Source organism: Scomber japonicus, chromosome 1, assembly GCF_027409825.1.
Source record: "Scomber japonicus isolate fScoJap1 chromosome 1, fScoJap1.pri, whole genome shotgun sequence".
Classification (NCBI taxonomy): Eukaryota; Metazoa; Chordata; class Actinopteri; order Scombriformes; family Scombridae; genus Scomber; species Scomber japonicus.
Window position 1 is genome coordinate 25,149,234 of NC_070578.1, and position 20,884 is coordinate 25,170,117.

Here is a 20,884-nt window from a genome sequence, read left to right on the forward strand (position 1 = left end):
GAGCAAAGGAGAATAAGAAAGAAAGATGGCTAGGAATAGTGAGACCATGAATAGACTGCCTACCTGAGCCAGGGGAGGGGACCACACCAAACTTAAATGTCAGGTTATAATAGGGATAGCTTTTAATATGGCAGGCAGACAATACTATAGTGTTAGCCTACACCAAAACAAAGAGACTGTCTGGTTCAGTTAGTTGGTTCATGACAAGAAGAACCACCCTAACCAGCTCAACCAGGTATGTTTGACTGTAACACGTTACAGGGAAACAATGTTCTGTTTGGAGACTTATAAAAATTGCATAAACAGGAAGTTAAGGCAGAAGAGACAGGAAGTGGCCAACAGGATGTTTTGTCAATGCTTTGTATTGAGCAAGAGACTCATAAATATACAGTATGAACATAGTGGGTTGTACAGTACTCTTTCTATCCTCTGTCTCTGTCCAGCTGGCACGTTTGCTTCATATTGCTTTAATCAGTTATGCTGCGAGTATACTCCTTCTGTCTGCTGGTTTTATTCAGAGCCAGTTTGTCTGGAAGACAGACAGAAAGACAAATCTCTGTGTTGTAACTAGCCAGGGAAAAAGGTGTGTGGGCTGCAGATCTGTGAAAACCTCTGTCTCCTTTTGCAACCCACTCTACATGGCTCAGCTCACACCTTCCTTCAACATTCACAAACCTGAGCATTATTACTGTGGTGCACAACTGAGCTAATGATAAGGACCAAGCTGCAATTACAAGTAATGTCCTAAAAGGTTTGAAAAAAAGAAAGAAAGTGACTCAGTTTGAATGTACAGTATGTAGGTCAAAAAAGACAAAAAAACAACAGACTTAGGTCAATATCAACACCGAGCCACTGATCACTCATTTTGAATGCCAATAGTGCCAATCACAACAAACAGGTGTTGTAACATATGAGCATAAATATATGGAGCCACCACTAATAATTACTTTCATTAGTAAGTAATAAGTTAATTGTTTTGTCTATAAAATGTTGTGAATAAAAGATGGAAGATCTCTAAATTACTCAGACCTCAAAATAATATAATCAAATTATTTGTTTCATCCAACCAACAGAAACAAACATAACTAAATTACATCAAATTAAAAAAAAGCACATCTTTATATTTATGAAGCTAGAACCAGCAAATGTTTTAAATTAACCATAATTAATTACCTAGTTTCAGCACAGTAATATATGTCAACAAGTTGTACAACAAAGTAGTATGTTTGCTTTAGTCAGACATGAGAAAAAGGATCATAGACACCGGCTGGCGACAGAGTGAGGTAACCAAACTGCGTATGTCCTGCTATTTGCACAGTGATGTCAGAGATCCAAAATTTTGCCGTTTGTCAACTAAGAAGCAGAGGAGTTGATTTCCTTGTTTTGTTTTGTGCTTCGGTGTGGAGATATTCCCACAATCAACCCTGAAATCACACGTGTGGGCAGAACAGTTTTAACATGTAAACAGCAGATTCAGATTTACCCTCCTCATTGTGGGGGTGTAGTCTTAATCTGACAAGATCGCTCTACCAACTATCCCTCAAGTCTGACTGTTGCGGTGTGAGGAGGAAAAATGAGAGAGAGGAGCAGAAGGAGGATGACCTCAGGAAGGAGGAATGCTGCTGTCTAGCGCTCGTCAGGAGGAGGTCAAGGAAGGCTTGGCGATTCTGCATTGGGGTGAGAATTGAGTTTGGTTGGTTGCTTTGATTAACTTAATCTCTTAATTTAATAATCTGCAGTGTACTGTCCTCCAGCATATGGCATATATTCCTGTCCTCCTTCAGCCTCACTTATTGGCTCTTGTAATATTTGTTAACACTATGCAAGCAACTTGCTTGGACATGCCATTCAGAGGCAGAGCTGATAGCAACGCATATAAACATAATGGCACTTTTCCCACTTTTCCAATAGTTCTAGCACTACTCGACACGGTACCAGGAACGACCTTTTCCATTACAATAGTACCTACTCAACATGGGCGGGGTTGTCATAGCACGGCCCCGTGACTTCGTTTTTTACGCGACACAAACACATAAACATAAGCAATGGAGGACATAGAGGCGAAGGTGTACTTGCTGCTCTGCCTGTCTTTTGTCACACACAAAGCAAGGGAAGAGAGCCAAATCGCTTTAATGCTATTGCCGGTATTTAAAAATGCCGGTTTGATTCTTGTGTGGGACGGCTCATAACTCTTCCAGTGACTCTCTGACCAATCAGTGGCTGGCAGTCTGTGGACGTCACATTTAGTATCGACTCGGCTCGCTTGGAACCTCACCAGAGCAGGTAATAAAAAAGTAACAGGTACCAGGTACTTTCCCTAATGGAAACGCAAAAAAATCGAGTCAAGTCAAGTAGTGCCATAACTGTATAGTGGAAAAGCGCCATAAGCATCACTGCAAAGGCCTCCGCTGCCATATTAATGGACAATTGGACAATGCTGGGAAATTCATTTAAAAGACAGTCCAAGTCTCACCAGAACATATTTTCCAACAACAGATTTGAATACACCAATAGAGAATACAGCTGAGATGTCTGTATCATTATAACTTATCAGACAGGATTTAAGAACTGTAGTAGTAAAATTGTCTGTGGTTTCTTTCAAATAACACACACCAGTTCAAACACCTGAGTTCTGATTATTTGCTATTTTAATCACGTTATTTGATCTTCTAATCTTTTTGCCCGGTTATTATGAAGCAATCATCAATCAAAAATATAAACACAGAAAATACAACAACGAGAACATAATCCTGCTCATTTTAATACATTTTCCCAATCTCACCACACAAACAAGTCGAGGCTGCAGATTATTTTGGTGTACCATTTACCATTACCCCCCATGTGGAGCTAATCTCTGTCAGGTCAAGCCACAGAGGTAAAAGGAGTTGGTAGTATGATATGGTGGAGTGGGTATGGAAGGGGGCTGTGACGTGTCAGAGGTGTAAAATTTTGCAGAAGGGCTAGACACTGACCCAGCAGGGTCAGGACTTAAAAGGCAAGACAACAAAGTCAGACCATAAAATAGAGATATGCGGAAACTTCTCAATATACAGCTTAGAAAAATATGCAGACACAACAGTCCGTACCAACAAGTATTATGGGACGAAAACAACACAGTCATAGAAACAGAGCAAACGGACGCCTTTTAAAAAACATCTGAATAATCTAACAGGCTAATTACCACAAAGACAAAATCATTTTGTCACAGTGATGCAATACATCTAAATACACATGTAGCATTAAGATGACAGACAGATGCTGGCTATTTGTATAAACTGTGGAGATTGTGTAATGGCATCAACCCTGAAGTCTTCCAGGCTTCTCCAGTTTATAAACACTACAAACTACTAAAAGCCAGATCTTTTCAGTATATGTTGCAGAGAGGTTAAGTTGAGAGTCAAGAGCTGAAAGACCATACAGCCCAACCCGTAAGTTGTTAGCATACTAATAGACTGTCCAGCTATTGTTACTGAGATGAGAGTTCACACCTCCCCTTAGCGAGGGGGGTGTTAAACCTCTTCTTTGGAGAAGCTACAGGAAGCAGCTGAGGAAAGCCAACAGGTAAGTAATATTAAACCAGCTGGTTATAATAAACTAAACAAATAAACAGATGAACATGTACATCTCTAAGATAGACTACACTCAACAATCTTGCAACACAAATGCAAGCATGTAAAAGGCTGTGACATGCACCCATACTGAAGAGATTCAAGAGAGCCAATCAAAGCAGCAATGAGGAACGTAATGAGATATATTTGAGCTTCTCAATTAATCCTTCCACAAATTTATAATTCCCCTGAGCTGCGCAGTAATTACACACAAGCCCACGTGTCTACAAAGTAAATGTCCAATCTTACTAAACTTGACCACAAACCATAATAGTCATCTGTTGCAACACACACACATTCAGCTTTCCATTCCTGTCTGGAGTGGAAACCCTTTTTCAAGTGTAATCACAGAACATAAACCAATGTAGCTACTCAGCCAGAGCTGATGATGAAGGCTGTTACCAAAGCCTCTGAGTTGGACCATTATCAACAAACTAAATCCTGAACCCCTTAAAGCCCAAAGCCAAACAAGCATGAGCAGTAGTCCTTCTCTCCCTAATTAAAGAAAACACAAAGCCGGAGCCTTACCGAAGCCAGACCTGGTCAGGCCTGTATGTTATACAAATCCTCACTTAATTGGATCATGATTTTGTGTGGTCTTCCCCTCCTTTCAGATTGCGATAGCGGGAACAAATTCCTTGGTTCTGCCACAGACACACAGCTAACTTTGAAGCTGGAGCTAGGAGCCCATTTACTCCACAATGCCCAACCCCCTATCACAGAGCATGCCAAACTACTTCCTGCCAGCCCAAGAGGATGTGATGTAACAGCTCCCAGCTCCACTTCATAGTCACATGGAGGTGGAGATGTCAAGGCAGATGAGTAAATGCATACCAATATGTCCTTACCTGAATCAGAATCCTTCTGGTCTCCATTAGCTCCAGCAGTGAAGGGCAGCTTCCTTTTAGGGGCCTTTTCTTTCATCTCTTTGACCCCATCACTGCGATCCAATTTGGGAGTCTTGTTTGACAACACTTTATCCTGTAAAAGAGACAAAACAGCACATGAAACACTTCAAGTAACATAGCCAAGAGGCAGGAGTAGAAACAGCACTGCAATTTACACAATGTCTTTTTTTAAGATAAAGAGACAGACATTTATAAACTAGCAGTGGATCCTCTATTCTCCTCGTGCATTTGGTACTGCTCTCGGCTCTGACTCTTTCAGCCTCTATGGGCTTTGCAGAGGAAAACTTTTCTTTTCCATCGAGTTTCCTTTTAGATTCCACAGCACAAAGAGCCAGACGCAGGCAGAGGAGGCTAAGCTGACGCCGGCTCTGCTCTGTGGTCTACGGCTGCTGGAAACAATCACAAAGCTAAGTGTATCTGCTATCAACATATGTAAATACTTATGTTTGATGAACTTGTTTCTTTGTTTTTTTGGAATCTGTTGGTGATAGTGACTTGCTTATCCCGACTAGCAGCTTTTTAAAAGAACAGAAAAGATATGACAAAAAGAAACATGTCTTGAGTTGTTTCATAGGTCAATGCACATGATATGTGACAAGATTTTAATATTTTATTGGGTATATAATTATAAATGATTTTATTTGAATTACTTAATTAGATTAATGAATATACATTTTTGGATTAACAGATTTCCTGCTTTGATTATAAAATGTCAACTTTATTATTTAAAAATAAAATAAAAACATTCAATGTAAATTTGCTTTGAAAAGTAACAAATCCTTACTAAGAAGCTTTAAGTAGCAACTGTTCATTAATTTTACTGTGTAAACTTGGATGAGTAAGAAGCAAGTGGACAAAATAAAAAAAAGATATACAGATACACAAAAACAAGATAGGACACTATTACAAAATATGTAGAAAACCATCAAAAACTGTAATGCAGACTATATTGTCTTCATCCAATCAAATATATTCTATTCTCTACTAACTTCAATTATAACATTAATGTCACATTTTTAGATGCATACAATAAGCCAGCACAGTTGGTAGTGGTGTCTGATGAGTGTTAATGAGTTTTAATGCATATAGTCAAGTGTGTATGGTACAAACTGAAGTAAGTTAAGTGACCAGACAGTACAGGTAATTACTTGAGATTTGGTGGTGAGGATCCTAATCACCTCCACAGACAGTGGCTTTGTATTTCTTCCCTCCACCACATGATGTCTATAATTGATGCCCTCTTTATAAACAACATAAATTGTGAAGCAGAATTTTTTTAAATATCTAAACTTGTTATCTATTACAAGAGAAAACTACTTTCATGAAAAATGTTATGTTCCTTTTAACAGTACACAAGTTGTAGTGAGGGTCTGATCCATAATATTCAAACTAAATGCATCCTCCTTAAATTCAGGAGTATTTCAGGTGGTGACTGCGGTTCTAGGATACAGTTGTCAGTATTGGTGATACTCTCTACAGGAAATAAACATTACTGGATTAAACACTTAGTGAGAAGGGAAATTCCACCAGTAAATCCCTCATGTTTTCTTCAAATCTCTCACTCCTAAGACATAAACGTACTAAAAAAGTGTGTATTTTGATGCAAGGTCAATATGCTTTTAACCACTATGCTTCAAGTACAGAAGGTTTTTTAAGTCCCCCTTCACTTAAAAATATGTTTTTCTTCTTCCTATATACAGTTTCTCTGTGCTCATTGAAAATCCTGTGGTTTTGTTATTTTTTTTTTTTTTTTGGGGGGGGGGGGGGGGGGGGGTGAAGCCTCCAGTGCACACATACTGAGAATGAATTACAGAGAAGGATGAAACATCTTGTGTCCAGACGTTAAACTTCTGAAATGAAATATATTTACATATTCATTGATTTTGGCATTATTAATAAGACACAGTAAATGTAATATTCAGGATTTTAACAAGATAACTGAACTTATTTTTGTGGCATAACCACATCAGACAAATTATTATTCAAAGTAGAGCATTTTATATTTATCTTTAAAGATGACTGGAGGGGATTTTTAATGTCTGAGTGGAGATGCAGGTGTAATGTACACATGTTCACTTTCTTTCGCTTAATTTCTCTGTCCTATCTTCTGTCCCCAACTCATATCTATCTGTCCTCGAGGCAGGTTTTCCATTATGTGTCGACTCTTTGAACTCCTCCCCCTGCCCTGCCCCAGTCATAAGACTATGATGTCATGGTACAGTAGAGACAAACAGTGTCAGCTACAGTTAGCTGATCTCTCCTTTCTCTCTCCCTTCCTCTCTCTCCGTCTGTGTCTACGCTCAGCTACATCAAGGCTTTTACAGGAGAGGAGACTATTAATGTGAAAACCATGATGCATACATCTGGGCATGTGCAAAAGATACAGTGCAGCTAAGAGGGGAGACTGAAAAGCAAGGGAGTGATTTCTTTAAGAGAGAGAAAACAAAAACAGACAGCCATAAATGTAGGGCTACTTTTTTCTTTTTTTTATTGAAGAATGCTCAAATAGGCAAAGTTAGTTTTTTTTTTGATCAAGTGAATTTTTAAAAAGCTGTGACAACTGGAGACTTCCCACAGATCTGCCTTCAAAAGACACCCTGTTTGGTGGTCTCCTAGCAATGGCTGATCTTTTCGTTTCACTCCGTTTTCCACCCACCCCTGTGCACTTCATTCCCTCCCTCCCTTCCTCCATGCCAGAGTCTGATGCAATCCTTTGCAGAGGGCTGTAAATCTCTGCCTGCATAAGCACAACCTCTCCTCTCTTCGCCTCTTGGTGCTGCTGCTTGTAGCTTAACAGTTGGCACACGCCATGACATCATCAAGCTGCGCCCAGCACTTTGTTCCACAGCAAACGACATGACTGCAGCTGTGTAAAATTATGGGGACGCTTCCCTCCTAACCTATGATACAATATAGAATATGTCTTAACAGAATATGTTTGCCTCCGTATGAGAGATGCAGCCCTCTTTGCAGCCATCAGTACCCAACATCCCTTAAACAACAGTCACCTATGTTATAGTAAACCTGTAGAAGTTTGGAAATATCAAGCAACTACATTTTATTTACCAGGAATTTTGCATTCAGGTGGTTCCTGCAATGAGTAAATAATAGGAAGTTCTTATGTAGGCATATTGACTATTAATCAGTCGCACAGATGATTTCCTCATCTGTTGAGTATACTAAAAGGGCTACAGGTCCAGCTGGGCTTCTGCACTAGCCATATAATCCAGTGAAGCTATGAAGCAACAGTTTTATAATTCTAACTATGTTCTTATGTTTATAAATGTAGATAACATGCTCTGTATCTACCAAAGTGTCAATCTGACATTAGCTGGTCCTCTTTGATATCAGCTTCATCAGGATTAACACATATTTAGGTTTGAGGTGACTACTTCGTAAAAGGGAGGCATGTTTAGCAACATGTTTGCTTAACTGGCAGGGCTCTCGACCTTCTACCGTGTTACTGATATGAGGACTTTTTGCAATATGTCTCTATTACTAGAACTACAAATTTGGAAATCCAAGCCAAATTCCTAACATGACCTCATTGACATAGATGGCATCACAGACACTGAGAAACTTGCTGCTTGCCTCCATCAGAAAGGAGTTGGGGAGCAGCATAAACCACAGAACAGCATCAATGATCCGAAACTGATAAACATTCAAATAGCATGCCCATGGATGTTTAAAGGGAGCAGTTATACTTTCTGTCACAGAACATGTAACCCAGGCTTTCAGGCTGAAGGATGGTCTGGCTACCATTTCAAAAGCAGTTTTAGTATTTCTTAAGCTCATGTTCCCTTACTGTCTGTAATAGTAGAGGTTTAAAGTCAGGTTATAAGCATAAACAGTTATTTATTTGTGGTTATGTGCTGTGAGCACTGAGAGAGTGTGTTTGTTTATTAGTCTTACCTTCTTCCCACCCTGCTTTTCCACCATGTCGGGTGGGAAGTGGTCCAGCTGGGGGGTTTTAGAACCCCCACCTTTGGGCATCGTTCAGCTCTCCCCACGCCAAGCTTCATTCACGCTGCCATTGCATCGTCATCAACCGTCTAGAACAAACAAAAAGGGAAAAAAAGAGATGGTGGGGGAGGTTAGCACCTGGCCACTATGTTTCTTTGAAGACACATTTACACACTGCCAGACAATGCAGCCATTAGCGGTACATCAAGCACTCTATTTTCAACCATTACTCCCCTGCTCTGGAGGAAGAGCAGTTGAGAAGGAGGACAGCAGTCTGGGTTGCAGCTGTGGCAGGCTAAGGGCCTGGTTATGACAGAAAAGTATGGCTTCATGTGACACACTGTCCCAACAGGGTGGTTTATCAAATGTGTTTATAGCTGTTCCAAATGTCCACATGGAAGGTGGAGTGAAAAGCTGATCATTGTTAAATGTGGTGATAACGATGCACATTTTCAAACATTCTCTTCTGGAAGTCATTCAGCGTTGCATTCGGTTGCACGTGTGAAAAATTACAAATAGTTCATCACACCTGGAAAGCTAAACCTTTTCCAAGACCCTGAACGGACGCAGGAGTTTTGAAGTGCACAGAGTTATTTACTAAGTTAAGTTATTCAGTGTGTGTTGGTCAGCTGGTTTCATTTGTTACTGCCAAAGTTCACTGTTACGCTTTGCTAGAAAAATTATTTTTGACATTCATAAATATATTCAGAATCATAGGAGTTACACATTTTTACCTACTCTTACCAATCAAGGTGTGAAGTGGGTGTGAAGGTGCGATGTCAGTTAAAGACATGGTCAGACCGCCACTCCCATTTCCTAGGTTGGAAAGGTGCAGAGGGAGGGGGCTTCTGAGGCTATTGAACCATCTGATAACTATTCTGATGGGGCATGGTGGCAGCTTAAAGCTCATCTGTTCTCCCTGCTGAAGCGACGTCTGTCCAAATACCTTGAATATGTTTAGTAATTTTTGCTCATTTTTAAAACAAGAGACACTGAAATAGCCCTAAACAACAGAGGCTCACTACTCATGTCAATAGTTTAGTATAATACAATTTAAACTGGGATATACAGAAATTTAGGATTGATGACAGACCATGCGAGATATTGCATAAGCCCGGTGTTGTGGCATTGAGAGCTGGGAACAGCTGAGGAATGTCTTCAGGAACGTGACTGGCACGTCTCAACAAAAACCCAAACAGCTACTTACTGTCATAGCTAGCTAGCTAGCCATTGCAATCGTGGACTTAAAGGGAAACTGAAGATTTTCAACTAGTGTTGTACCACGACAAACTGTGTAGTCAAATGAACAATGTTTCACTTTCCTCCATGCTGCCTGCACCCAGAGCTCCCCTTGCTCATTTGCCATCAAAAGTTGGCTGGGTGACACGAAATGCATCATCTGGCGGACTTCGGAAATCTTTATACTACAAATGGTTTCGTCAGCTTCAGTTGGAGCCAATAAAATATGGATCTCCCAAATCACTCATGTCTACCATGATACACCAGTGACAGTGAGCAGTGTTGTGTATCTTATTGAGGCTTATGTACAAAACATTTCTCCTCATCAAGTCTAGATATATTATACAGGTGTTTCTGACCTTTTCTTTGACCTGTTTTGGATGATGATGATGATGATGATGACAACAACAACATTATCTTGTACATTTTTTGTTAGTTTCAGCTATTTAGTAGTATGTTTTTGTTTTGTTTTTTTAATGTCTGCTCTTCACATTGTCTTTGCTAACCGGCTAGTCTTGAACACGCCTGACAAGACGTGTGCAATGCATTCTTGATGTTGTAGGATAGAGTGGTTTGGGGAATCTACAGCCTTTTTCTCAGTTTTCTCTAGTCATAGGGCACTAATTTCTAAAATACACCTTTCTACTACATAGGTGACCCAGTTTTAAGAAACCATCATATTCTCAGCAGTGATTTTTTTTTCTCCATTTAACCCTCTCCTAATTCATGGCATCATTATCTTAACCAAGTAGCTTTCTTAAAACAACAAAAGGTTACCTGCTATGAGTGATTGGTTTTTATTATGAATTCAGTCGAGGTCGGCACAGTTTAATGCACTCTGTGTTCCCATTGTCTTTGTTGTCTCATGTGCTGGATCACAACAACAATATGTGCTTTACTATCCGCTGCCTTCTCTCATGAAGAGAGGCCTTCTGCTTCACAGGGCCATGAATTAATCATACATTCCACCCTTTATTTCTTTCCTCCATAATGCACTTTCTCTTCTGAGTGCGTCCAAGTATAATCATCCTTGTGACTGACCGAGTGAGTGAACAGATGAGACCATGGGTGCATCATTTTCTTCTCTACGCTGAGACATTGGCACTCCTATCTTTCCCTGGCGCCACTTCCAACTCCCCTGCCCCCACCCTTCTTCCCTTCCTTCTGCAGTTATCCTATTCAAAGACTGCTATTTATATCCCTCCATTCAAGTCAGTCAAGTCAAGACAGCCAGACAGCCAGCCAACCAGAGAGGCACAGAACTACAGAGGATGTACTGCTCCCCCATTACTAGTGTATGGAAAGAGAGACATTATAGACACAGCAAGCCCCCTTCCCTCTCTCCTCTGGCTCATTGTTACTCCTCCTTCTGCTGCTGGCCACTCGCTTCAACCATCCCCTAAACTCCCACCTCTCACCACACCAAACAAAGTGGCAGGAAGGTCGACCACTCTCAAAAATAAACAAACCATGCCACACACACACACACACACACACACACACACACACACACACACACACACACACACACACACACACACACACACACACACACACACACACACACACACACACACACACACACACACACACACACACACACACACACACACACACACACACACACACCTCAAACTGGGTCAGCTGGGCTTATAGAACAATAATCTCTGCACTATTTTGGGACTACTATGATGGGCGGTTATAGCAACAGAGCATTTCGCTGACATGCAAAATACAGGAAAATGATGTTTGCAAGCTCGCAGTCACACAAAAGGCACACACAAGGAGAGGAAACCCTGTTCAAAACCACAGGCCTCATTTCCTTTGTAATTCCATCCCAATCAAAAAGATACATAACATCTGCTAACAGTGTGTGTCTGTGTTTCACTCAGAGAAGTGTTGTTGCCACTAAACAGTTGATTAATGCCATGTGTATGTGTTTACATGAATGTGTGAGGGTTTCAAACGTTTCCTTAAAAAATAACACCCCAGTATAACAAAACAATGCGTTTCTTTTGTAATGATGTCAAGCAGCATCGCGTCTGATCATGAGTTCCTCCTCAGGGCTTGACTGTAAAGGTTGACTAGCTGCCCCTGGCATCTAAATTTAAATCATTGTAAACCTGTTTGTTCAGTGTACTAAAACAGCAGTGGGTGGCTAAAAAAAAATCTTGGACTGGAAGCTCTAAAATAGGAGCTGAGTGGATTATAAATTTTGTAAATGAGGATGGAAAAATTTATGAATTACATAATATCAAAGCGTATCTGCCTACTATAATTTATTCTGCAATTGCTTGTATTGCCAAAATGTATTTTTTTTTGAGTGATGATGATCCTGTTGAGTACCCTGTATAACACTTTAACGAAAACAAAGGTTGATCTAAATGTTTTACGTGATACAACTTCAATTTTAGAATCTCACCAAGGAGTCGTGGATGAGCTGCATTAATAATTCAAAATAACATTTATAATATTTGATTTATATTAGTCTACTAAAATTAATTTGAGCCTTTAATGTTGCTAGCTTGGAAACTATGGTAAAAACTAGGTAGGAATGTTCTTGTTAGGTTTATATAAACCTATTGTGTTGTGTATCCGGCTGCTATCAGGCTCAGTGTGACCGTCTGCTCTGCCTATGACTGAACGCTATGTTACTGCTTTATTCAACGTTTGATTTGCTGTATCGAAATAAAGACTCTAAGTATGCAAGCAGGTAACAGAATAGTATTTCATTGAATTACTGTAAAACTAGCAGGAGCCATCATGAAAACAAAGACTTAATCTTAGTTGGACTTTAACCTCATTAACTCTGGACACCAGCGTCCACTAGTAGTCTCCCTTCCTTGTGGTTAAGACCTTACATTTACAAAAATATGGACTCTCCAAATAGATAGAAATACTTTATTGTTATGTCCTGCATGAAAATTGTCTTTGGTCTCACTGATAAGAATAATATATAAAAACACATAGAGTACATAAAATAAACACATTCATTCCATTACACAGACATATGTCTGGGAGATGCTTGTTTAGGGTTACTTGTGCAGAACTGTTCCTCCACTTTGTTTTTAAAATCAATTTTAGCTTTCTGTATCTTCGCCCTGAGCTCCTTCCTTGTGTCTCTGACCTTCTCAGTATCACCCCTGAGGAAAGCCCTCTTTTTATCATTAAGGCAAGTTTTGAAATCTTTTGACAGCCAGGGCTCATTATTGGGAAATATACTGACTTTTTTGGTTTCAATTGCAGATTCCTCACAGAACTGTATATATGAGGTGATACAGTCTGTTAGCTCATGGAGGTCTCTGCATGAGTCGAAAAATAAGTCCCAACGTGTGGTTTCAAAGCAGCATTTTAACTTATCCAAGGTCTCGCCATTCCATACTTGTACTGTTTTTATGGCGGGCCTTTCCCGCTCTATTAGCTGTCTGTACTTTGGCAACAAGTGTATGACGTTGTGATCTGATTTCCCAATTGGGGGGCGGCACCTCGCCTTGTAAGCGTGCTCTATGTTGCCATAACATTGGTCCAGGATGTCAGATGCGTGGTTTGGCCAGTCTACATATTGTTGTAGGGTTGGCAGATAAGCTGACAGGGAAAGTGTGTTAAAATCCCCTAAAATGAAAACGGGTTGGTCAGCTGATCGGGAGAGCGTGTTGTTGAAACAGTCTGATATGCGCTTGGCTGCCTCTTGTTGTTAGGACCAGACACATACACCAATATGACAGTCTGCTGTCCAAACTCTCGGGGTAAGTAAAATGGTCTGAATGAAACCACTAAAATCTCATAGTCTCTTGTGCAAATCTGTTCCGGAACAGTGTATTGCGTCGCCCATTTATTATCAAACAGAATACAGAGGCCACCTCCGATAGATTTTTGTGACTTAGCCTTGTCTCTGTCTAATCTGATAATCAACGCTAAAGTAACAGTCTTGCTTCTACCATGTTTCAGTAAAACAAATTAGGTTTCTGCATCAGAAGTCCTCGTCATATTTGATGCGAAGTGTCCTTTTTAGAAATCTGCCTGCGACATTTTCATGAATAAAACACTGTAAATTTGTCACACTGTGTGCTGTCTTCTTCAAATTCAAAGCAGGTATTCACTGGTATTTAGTTTACAGCCCCATACTGCCCTCGGTCTCTACAGACAAAAAAACAGGTAGATATTTAGAAGTAAAAAAACTTATTTTATTTAAGGCAGACAGAATATTAAATTTTTTTAACTGACTTCAAAAAACATCTGATCTGTGCCTAAAATCACCTGGAGTGTTTCTGACACTTTCACCAAAAATGTTGGGAGGTTTCTAAAATCCAGTTTATGCATATATTCACTGTGGTTTAGAGCTACATCCATTTTAATTGCTCTAAAATAGAGCTGTAGTGGCAAAGGTTAAACAGCCACTGTATGAAAAAACAAAAGAGGCTTAGTGCTGGAAAGGATCTTCATGCATTGTAGGGAGATTGAATTAATACATACAATTGTTGACTAGAAGATATGATAACATCAATAAAAAAAATATTTCAAAGAGAAGTTAAATCAGCTTCAGTTAAATATTCAAACGGGGTATTCTGGATAAATATATGAGCAGTTTTAATGTTGTATGCATGACGTCAGCCAAGTTTGACTTGGCCATGGAGACGATAACTGCAGAAAGGAGCGGTGAGAGGTGAGCCAGAGAAGCAATCTCTTCCAAATGAAGGACAGGACATGCCAGTACTACTCTCCATCCTTTCTCTCTCCCTTGCATAAACACACACAAGCATACACCTTTCTCCCAATGTCCCTTGTTCCTTTCTCTCATCTTCCTGTAGCATCCTCTCTATCCTCTGAGCCACTCCCTCTGCGGTCAGATAGAGGCCAACACTTCAGCATATTGCAGCATGCTGTGTGCACACTCAGAGACACACCACAAACACACTTACACCAGGATGTTAAAGTACCAGCCTACTTGACCTGGGAAATTCATAATGTGATATTTGGACTTCCAGGCTGGCCATGTTCAGCTATTGAAAACTATATCACCACTTGTCTTCATCTTAACAATAACAGAATGAAAGCAAAACTACCATGCAAAATCACCACTAGCACTTTGATTCACAAGTAAAAATACTATTTCTCCAGTTAAAATAATTGTTCTGAGTCTAGGAGCTAAGCTAAGTAGCAGAAGCCTCCGCCAGGATCATAAAAGGTCAAAGACGCTATCTCAGCCTTCATGAATCTCTAAATAGGAGTTAAATGCAGCCACATTTAAAAGTAGTACAAAAATGCTGATTTTGTGCCAGAGTTTGTGTGCTCTAAAATGTAAGCAACTGTGATCTCAAACCTGGAGGGCTTATTGACCACTCTCTAATGTACCCATTTTTAGCTTTGTAAGCAAACTCTGCTACTACATGCACTCTTGATTATACAACTTCTAGTGATACAGTCACACACACTGCAGAGAAGTGAAGGTGCAGATGCAGAGATAAAAAGCAGTTGTTTGCACCAACCCTATGCCACTCCTAACTCATGACTCTCATTGTACACACAGAAACACACCTCAAATTTTCCACACTGACAGCTGAACGACACAGCAGCTGCATAAAGGGATGGGCATGTTGCTCTCTGTCTGTCTGTGCTCTGTGTGTGTGTGTGTGTGTGTGTGTGTGTGTGTGTGTGTGTGTGTACAAACCCCATTGCACAATCAGATACAAAACAACAGGACACTCTGGCAGTCAGTTAACTGATATCCCTGTGTTGATTAACAGATACTCTATCGCTTACATATAGTAACATAAATGATGAGGCAAATGTTGCACAGATCACAGTGTCCTCATGCCAGAGATGTTCACAAGTCACACAATGCAGGCTAAGTTTACGCTTTTCTAAGGAAAGCCATCACAGCTGCTGCAGCGACACAGTGGAAGTTCATTAGGAGCAAAGGTGCCAGATCTCACATATTCATACATTGGTCTTTAAAGTATGCCATTTGAAAATGTTTACAAAGGCAGAAAATAAGAAACAGCTTTTGACAAAAATCCAAGTTCACCTGTCTGAACTAAACAAGTATATACCTGTCAGAGGAATGGCAAAATCAAACACATGCTGAGACAATGAGGAAAACCCAACACATCCGGTATCACAGCAAGATTCATTGTGGCATAAGTTTACAGTTAGTGCTAATAGCTTCAAACACACACCTGCCTACTACTGCAAATAACAATTATTTTTCATTTATTATTATAACCATTATTATTAATCAGTCGGATAAGAGAGTTCTGACTTTGTCCTCCTTGAAAAACTACTCACATTGATTAATCATTATGATCAAAATAGTTGGCTATTAATTTAATAGTTGTCAATTTATTGATTAGTCGGTGCAACTCTACTCCTTCCAGACACCTGTCAGACTAATGTCTTTCCAGTCCTTTAAACCAAAGGATATGTACGTATACTATGAATCCCTTCAGAAGCTGATACTGACACAGCTTGTGGTTTTGTTTCTGTGTCTCCTTCCTACACACACCATAGTTAAAACAATGAACGTTAAAAGGAAAGTAATAAAAAAATCCCAACTTTGCTCACGCAGAGATTACACAGAACCATACTCATCCAAACACTCTCTGCTTTTTTGTTAGGGTTAAGTTGCATCTTAATAATTTACCTTCACATACAGTAAAATACAGAGGTGTAAAATGCATGACGTGATTGTTCACCATCACACAAACCTTTGGGCTATCAACACTTTAAGCCCAAAAGCAAAGATGGTGAAGGGTTAATGTTGGGTATTGGGACAAAGCTTTTATGTTTATTATACAGTTAGGCAAAATATATTAGTATTCCTCATTCTCAATCAATCATTTTTTAATTAATTGTGAACTGTGATGCCCAACAAAGGAATTGCAGAGTCACATTTCTCCAACACTGACTTGAAACACTGGAGAATGCCAGCTAATGATGTCTAGTTTGACCTCCTGTTACCATGCAGTTGGATCAATTAAAAGACAATTGTACAGGTAATTTGGATATTTAAACAACTACTCCAATTTGTGTTCGACAGTCTTCTGGTTACTGTGAAATTAAAATTTGACCATATCACCCAGTCCTAGTTTGTGTATGTTCGTGCCCTGCCCAGCTTGTGGCAGTCTATGGACATGCCATGCAGGAGAATGGCCTACAGAAGGACAGCAACAGCAAGCAGCTAGCTATCCTGTTTGGTGTGCAAATAAAGCCAGCCGGGATTGGCTGCTGTATCCTGGCAACCAGAGCCCAGCTTGGCTGCTTAGTCCCTGACCTGGGCCCATTCACTTCATTATAAACCTGTGTAAAGAAAGAAGAGGCCGACATATAAACGCACACACAAACATGGGCTTACACACACACACAAACACGCACACGCGCACACACACACACACACACAAGCGCGCTGAAAGGAAATATGTATTATGCTACAGCAGAACTGTGAGCTTATAAAATGAACTAAGAAATGAGCAGATTTACCCGGTGCAGCGTGTTTTATCAAATAACCCTGACTATATGTCCTTCTGGAAGGTGGAGATCAAGCTTCAATGTGAGTTTTTACAGTTTGCTTTAGGAAAACAGAAAAGGTTAGCCTGTACGCTTGATAAACTATGTCCCTAGAATCAGTTTGTATTTTCAACAACAAACTTCTTGGGTTAGAACAATATTAGAGCTCCATCCGTCATTTCTTCTGCTTAATAAAAAGGTCCTCATGGCTAAATGTCTACATGAGCAGCAGGTGATACACAAGGGCAACTGGAAATGACTAGATATATTTTAAATGTGAGTGAGTGGGAGTGGTCCTATTATCCATAAGGCTCTAGGAGTAGAGAGAGCAAAGGAGTGAGATGTGGGGAGGAATCCAATCACTTGGTCTGATTTTCTATTCTGAGCACGTTCACTCTCCCTTACACCTCTGTTCCATCCAATAACAGCTCAGTGCTTGCTGCCTGCCTGCCTGCCAGTCTGGTAAATCATGCTGTCTTTGCCAGTGACCTCACTAAGATAGCGGCAGGCCTGTATATACATATATATATATGAAAATATGTATACATATACACATACATATAAATATATTAGAGACGAAAACGCAACGATATTTCTCGTCAAAGTGAATTTTGTCTCGTGAAGCTATAATTAAGGGGCGCACCAAAAAAAAGAAAAAAGACGATCGTTTTTTTATTGCTCATTCGCACGTCATGTCTTCTTTTTATAATGTCACGTGTGGATCATTAACCTTGTTGCAGCTTCTACCTGTTGAGAAGATCTCAGTCAGAAGTATAAGATGAGGAGAGGAGCAGGTTGACCTCAGGTCTACAGTGAGAGATTGAAGTAGGAGGAGCGGAGGAATCTAGCGCAGCTATGGAAGCCTAATGATGCCAAAAGTAAAATGAGTCACACTAACAAATTATAACACAATTTACATGTTGTTCTACTTGTATATTTATGTGATACAGGATTAGTGCAATTTAGTTTTATTTCTGTGTTTTTTGTATAAGCAATATGTTATAATTTTTGATAATTGGAGACTTTAATTTATATTTATATATTAGAATTGTTTCTACTCGTTATAATTTACATTTTGGTATTTGTGATTGTATCTAACTTTTGTATTTATGGTTGTTATTTCCATTAATACCAAAATGATCCATCTATAAAATGTCTATCCATATGGGGAAACCTTTTACAGTGCTGCATACTGCATGATAATTATATATTTAGAAAGTAGAACGCAACCGATTCATTACAAGATGATTAGTTAAAACATTTCAATTCAATTTACATTTTGTGTCAAATAAAGTAATATATATATTATAATATATTTGCTTATTGAAGTTTTCTTAAACAAAACATATATATAATAAATAAAAAAGTGCAGCTGGGCTGCAGGAAAGGCCAGAGACAATCTAGTGCTTTTTGGCTTTCTCCTCTTCGATCCCTCATCAGTGCTCTGACTCATTCTCATTTCTTCCCCCTCTCCTCTCTGAGTACTTCTCTCTCATCTGCCTTTTTCTCTATTCTCAACATCTCTCTCTCTCTCTCTCTCCTCTCTCACAGGCAAAAGCCTGACATTGCCACAGCAACGTGTGAACGCACACACATGGAAAGCCTGTTGCCTAGCAACTCAGGGATGAGACAGATGCAGGCCTATCGGAGAAGCTAGTGAAAGAGCCGTGAACGGAGAGAGGGAATCTATTGATAGAAGAGTGCCTCTGCATATCTACCTCAAGCAATGAGGATTCAATCACTTTCTGACCTTTGGATCACCATCTGACCAAACACAGCTGCTAGATTGGGGCACACAGTTAGTTCGTCACATCGTCACTTTGCATTCATGTTTATAAACAGAAAAACAGCCAGGACAATGACACCTAGTGTAAGATGTGCAGTGAAACTCATATCTGTGAAAACATTATAATTGTTTATTGTGAACACACTGCTTAGAAATATAACCAGTGTAAGTTTACAGCACGATTACCATTAAGACAACAACAACAACAACAACAACAACAACAACAACAACAACCATTAGCCAAAGCCACATTATCTGCTCCAATTCTCTGAATAGCTTGTCCTTATTTTCACATGCCCAACCCCCCTGACTGAGTGGTTGTCAAGCAGGACTGATGGAAAGAACAACATTGTGTTTGGTAAAGCCATCTTCCCATGCAGGGAATGTACCCGGGCTGATTAGGTTCACAGAGACACGCACAAAATGCACCACAATAACAACAATTCATCTTCAAAGTGTCCTAGTTACCAGACTATGTTCTTTAAAGGAGTAGGTTGAAAGAATATGTTATTGTTTTGAATTAAATGTCACTGTTTTTGTCTAATACTTTAATGACTCCACTTAGAAATGGTTCGACACAAGCTAAATCTGTTATCGGTGTGTGTGTGTGTGTGTGTGTGTGTGTGTGTGTGTGTGTGTGTGTGTGTGTGTGTGTGTGTGTGTGTGGCAACTTAGACGGCTAGCCACTTCCAGCCATTGCCTTAAGCTACTAGTATGCTCCATCATATTGGATTGGGGAGGGGGGTGGGGGGTTGCTGTGCCTGACAATTTCTGTAAACAGACAATTGTATTAACACTCTCTTCACGTAGTGTTTTTCCAGCTATGCAAAGGCATGGTTTCAACTTCTCTTTCTAGCTTTTCTTTTTTTAAATTCTCGATGCTCTTATTTTTGTCGCTTTTCACTTGCACAACACTGTGACTGCTTTCCAGGAGAGAATGTCTGTAAATGTGTGCCGTTATCCGCCCATGTTAACCATATCACGTCTCTCTGCTATCTATGACAGTCGGCTTTTCACTCTGCTCTACAGAGTGGTCGTTCCAAACCGCTATAAACCAATTTGATTTTTGATTTGGTTGGACAACACATCACACTAACCTTTACTTTTCTATTATAATCTGGTCTTTCAGCTACAACCATACTGAGCATTTCAATCTAAAGACAAAATCACAACAGTATAAATGCACTTCACTATGAGCTGGTACAAGTATTAAATATTTTATCATGTCAACTCCTCTACAGTTTATTCACAGTAACCAAGATCATCAGCTGAGTTCATTTATATGCATCAAACATTATGTATCATTTAATCAAATTAACAAATCACTTCAAGAACACTTTTAACTATAACAAAGTGTTGTTTTCCAGGCCTGTAAATCTTAACAGCTCAAATCATTTTTAACATTTCTGCCAGACTCAGATGCACATCTACTTCAGACCTACACCAGTCCAAAACAAGGTCAAACTTCCTCAACCACTTGTGCTGAATGGCTTTCAAACTTCCTTCAAAGTGAGATCAGAACAAATAATTTGAAGGAAAAACATAGTCATGAATAAATGACTTTCCATGAAATTATCAAAAATATTTCAAGCTGTGATGCGAAAGCCAGTTTGCATGAGAACCACAAAACCACTACAGCCCTGTTTACTGATACAGCACAATGTGTACTTACTGACACTGCTAGCCAAGAAAACATTAAAGCAAGCCTTATATTTCCATCAAATATGAACTTTACAATTATTTAATCCCTTAGTTACATTGAAGATCTGTGGCATGTCTGAAAATGCATGCATTAAATCCAGAAATTTATAGAGAGAAAAGAAGGATTTTAGTCAAAGGATAAAGAATAATGGGTCCTGACCATTTCTACATCAAAG

General features: G+C 39.6%; 1 protein-coding gene across 3 annotated transcripts in view; it reads right to left on the minus strand.

Annotated features, from left to right (window-relative positions):
- Window positions 1-20,884, minus strand: part of ankrd11 (ankyrin repeat domain 11) — a 114,574-nt gene that overhangs the window by 17,466 nt on the left and 76,224 nt on the right. For all 3 annotated transcript variants that reach the window (XM_053324543.1, XM_053324541.1, XM_053324542.1), the window contains 2 exons: window positions 8,429-8,568; window positions 4,457-4,589 (listed from right to left, as the gene is read on the minus strand). In XM_053324543.1, coding sequence (XP_053180518.1) covers window positions 4,457-4,589; window positions 8,429-8,509 — 214 coding nt within the window. In that variant the 5' untranslated portion in view covers window positions 8,510-8,568. The remainder of the gene's footprint in view (window positions 1-4,456; window positions 4,590-8,428; window positions 8,569-20,884) is intronic.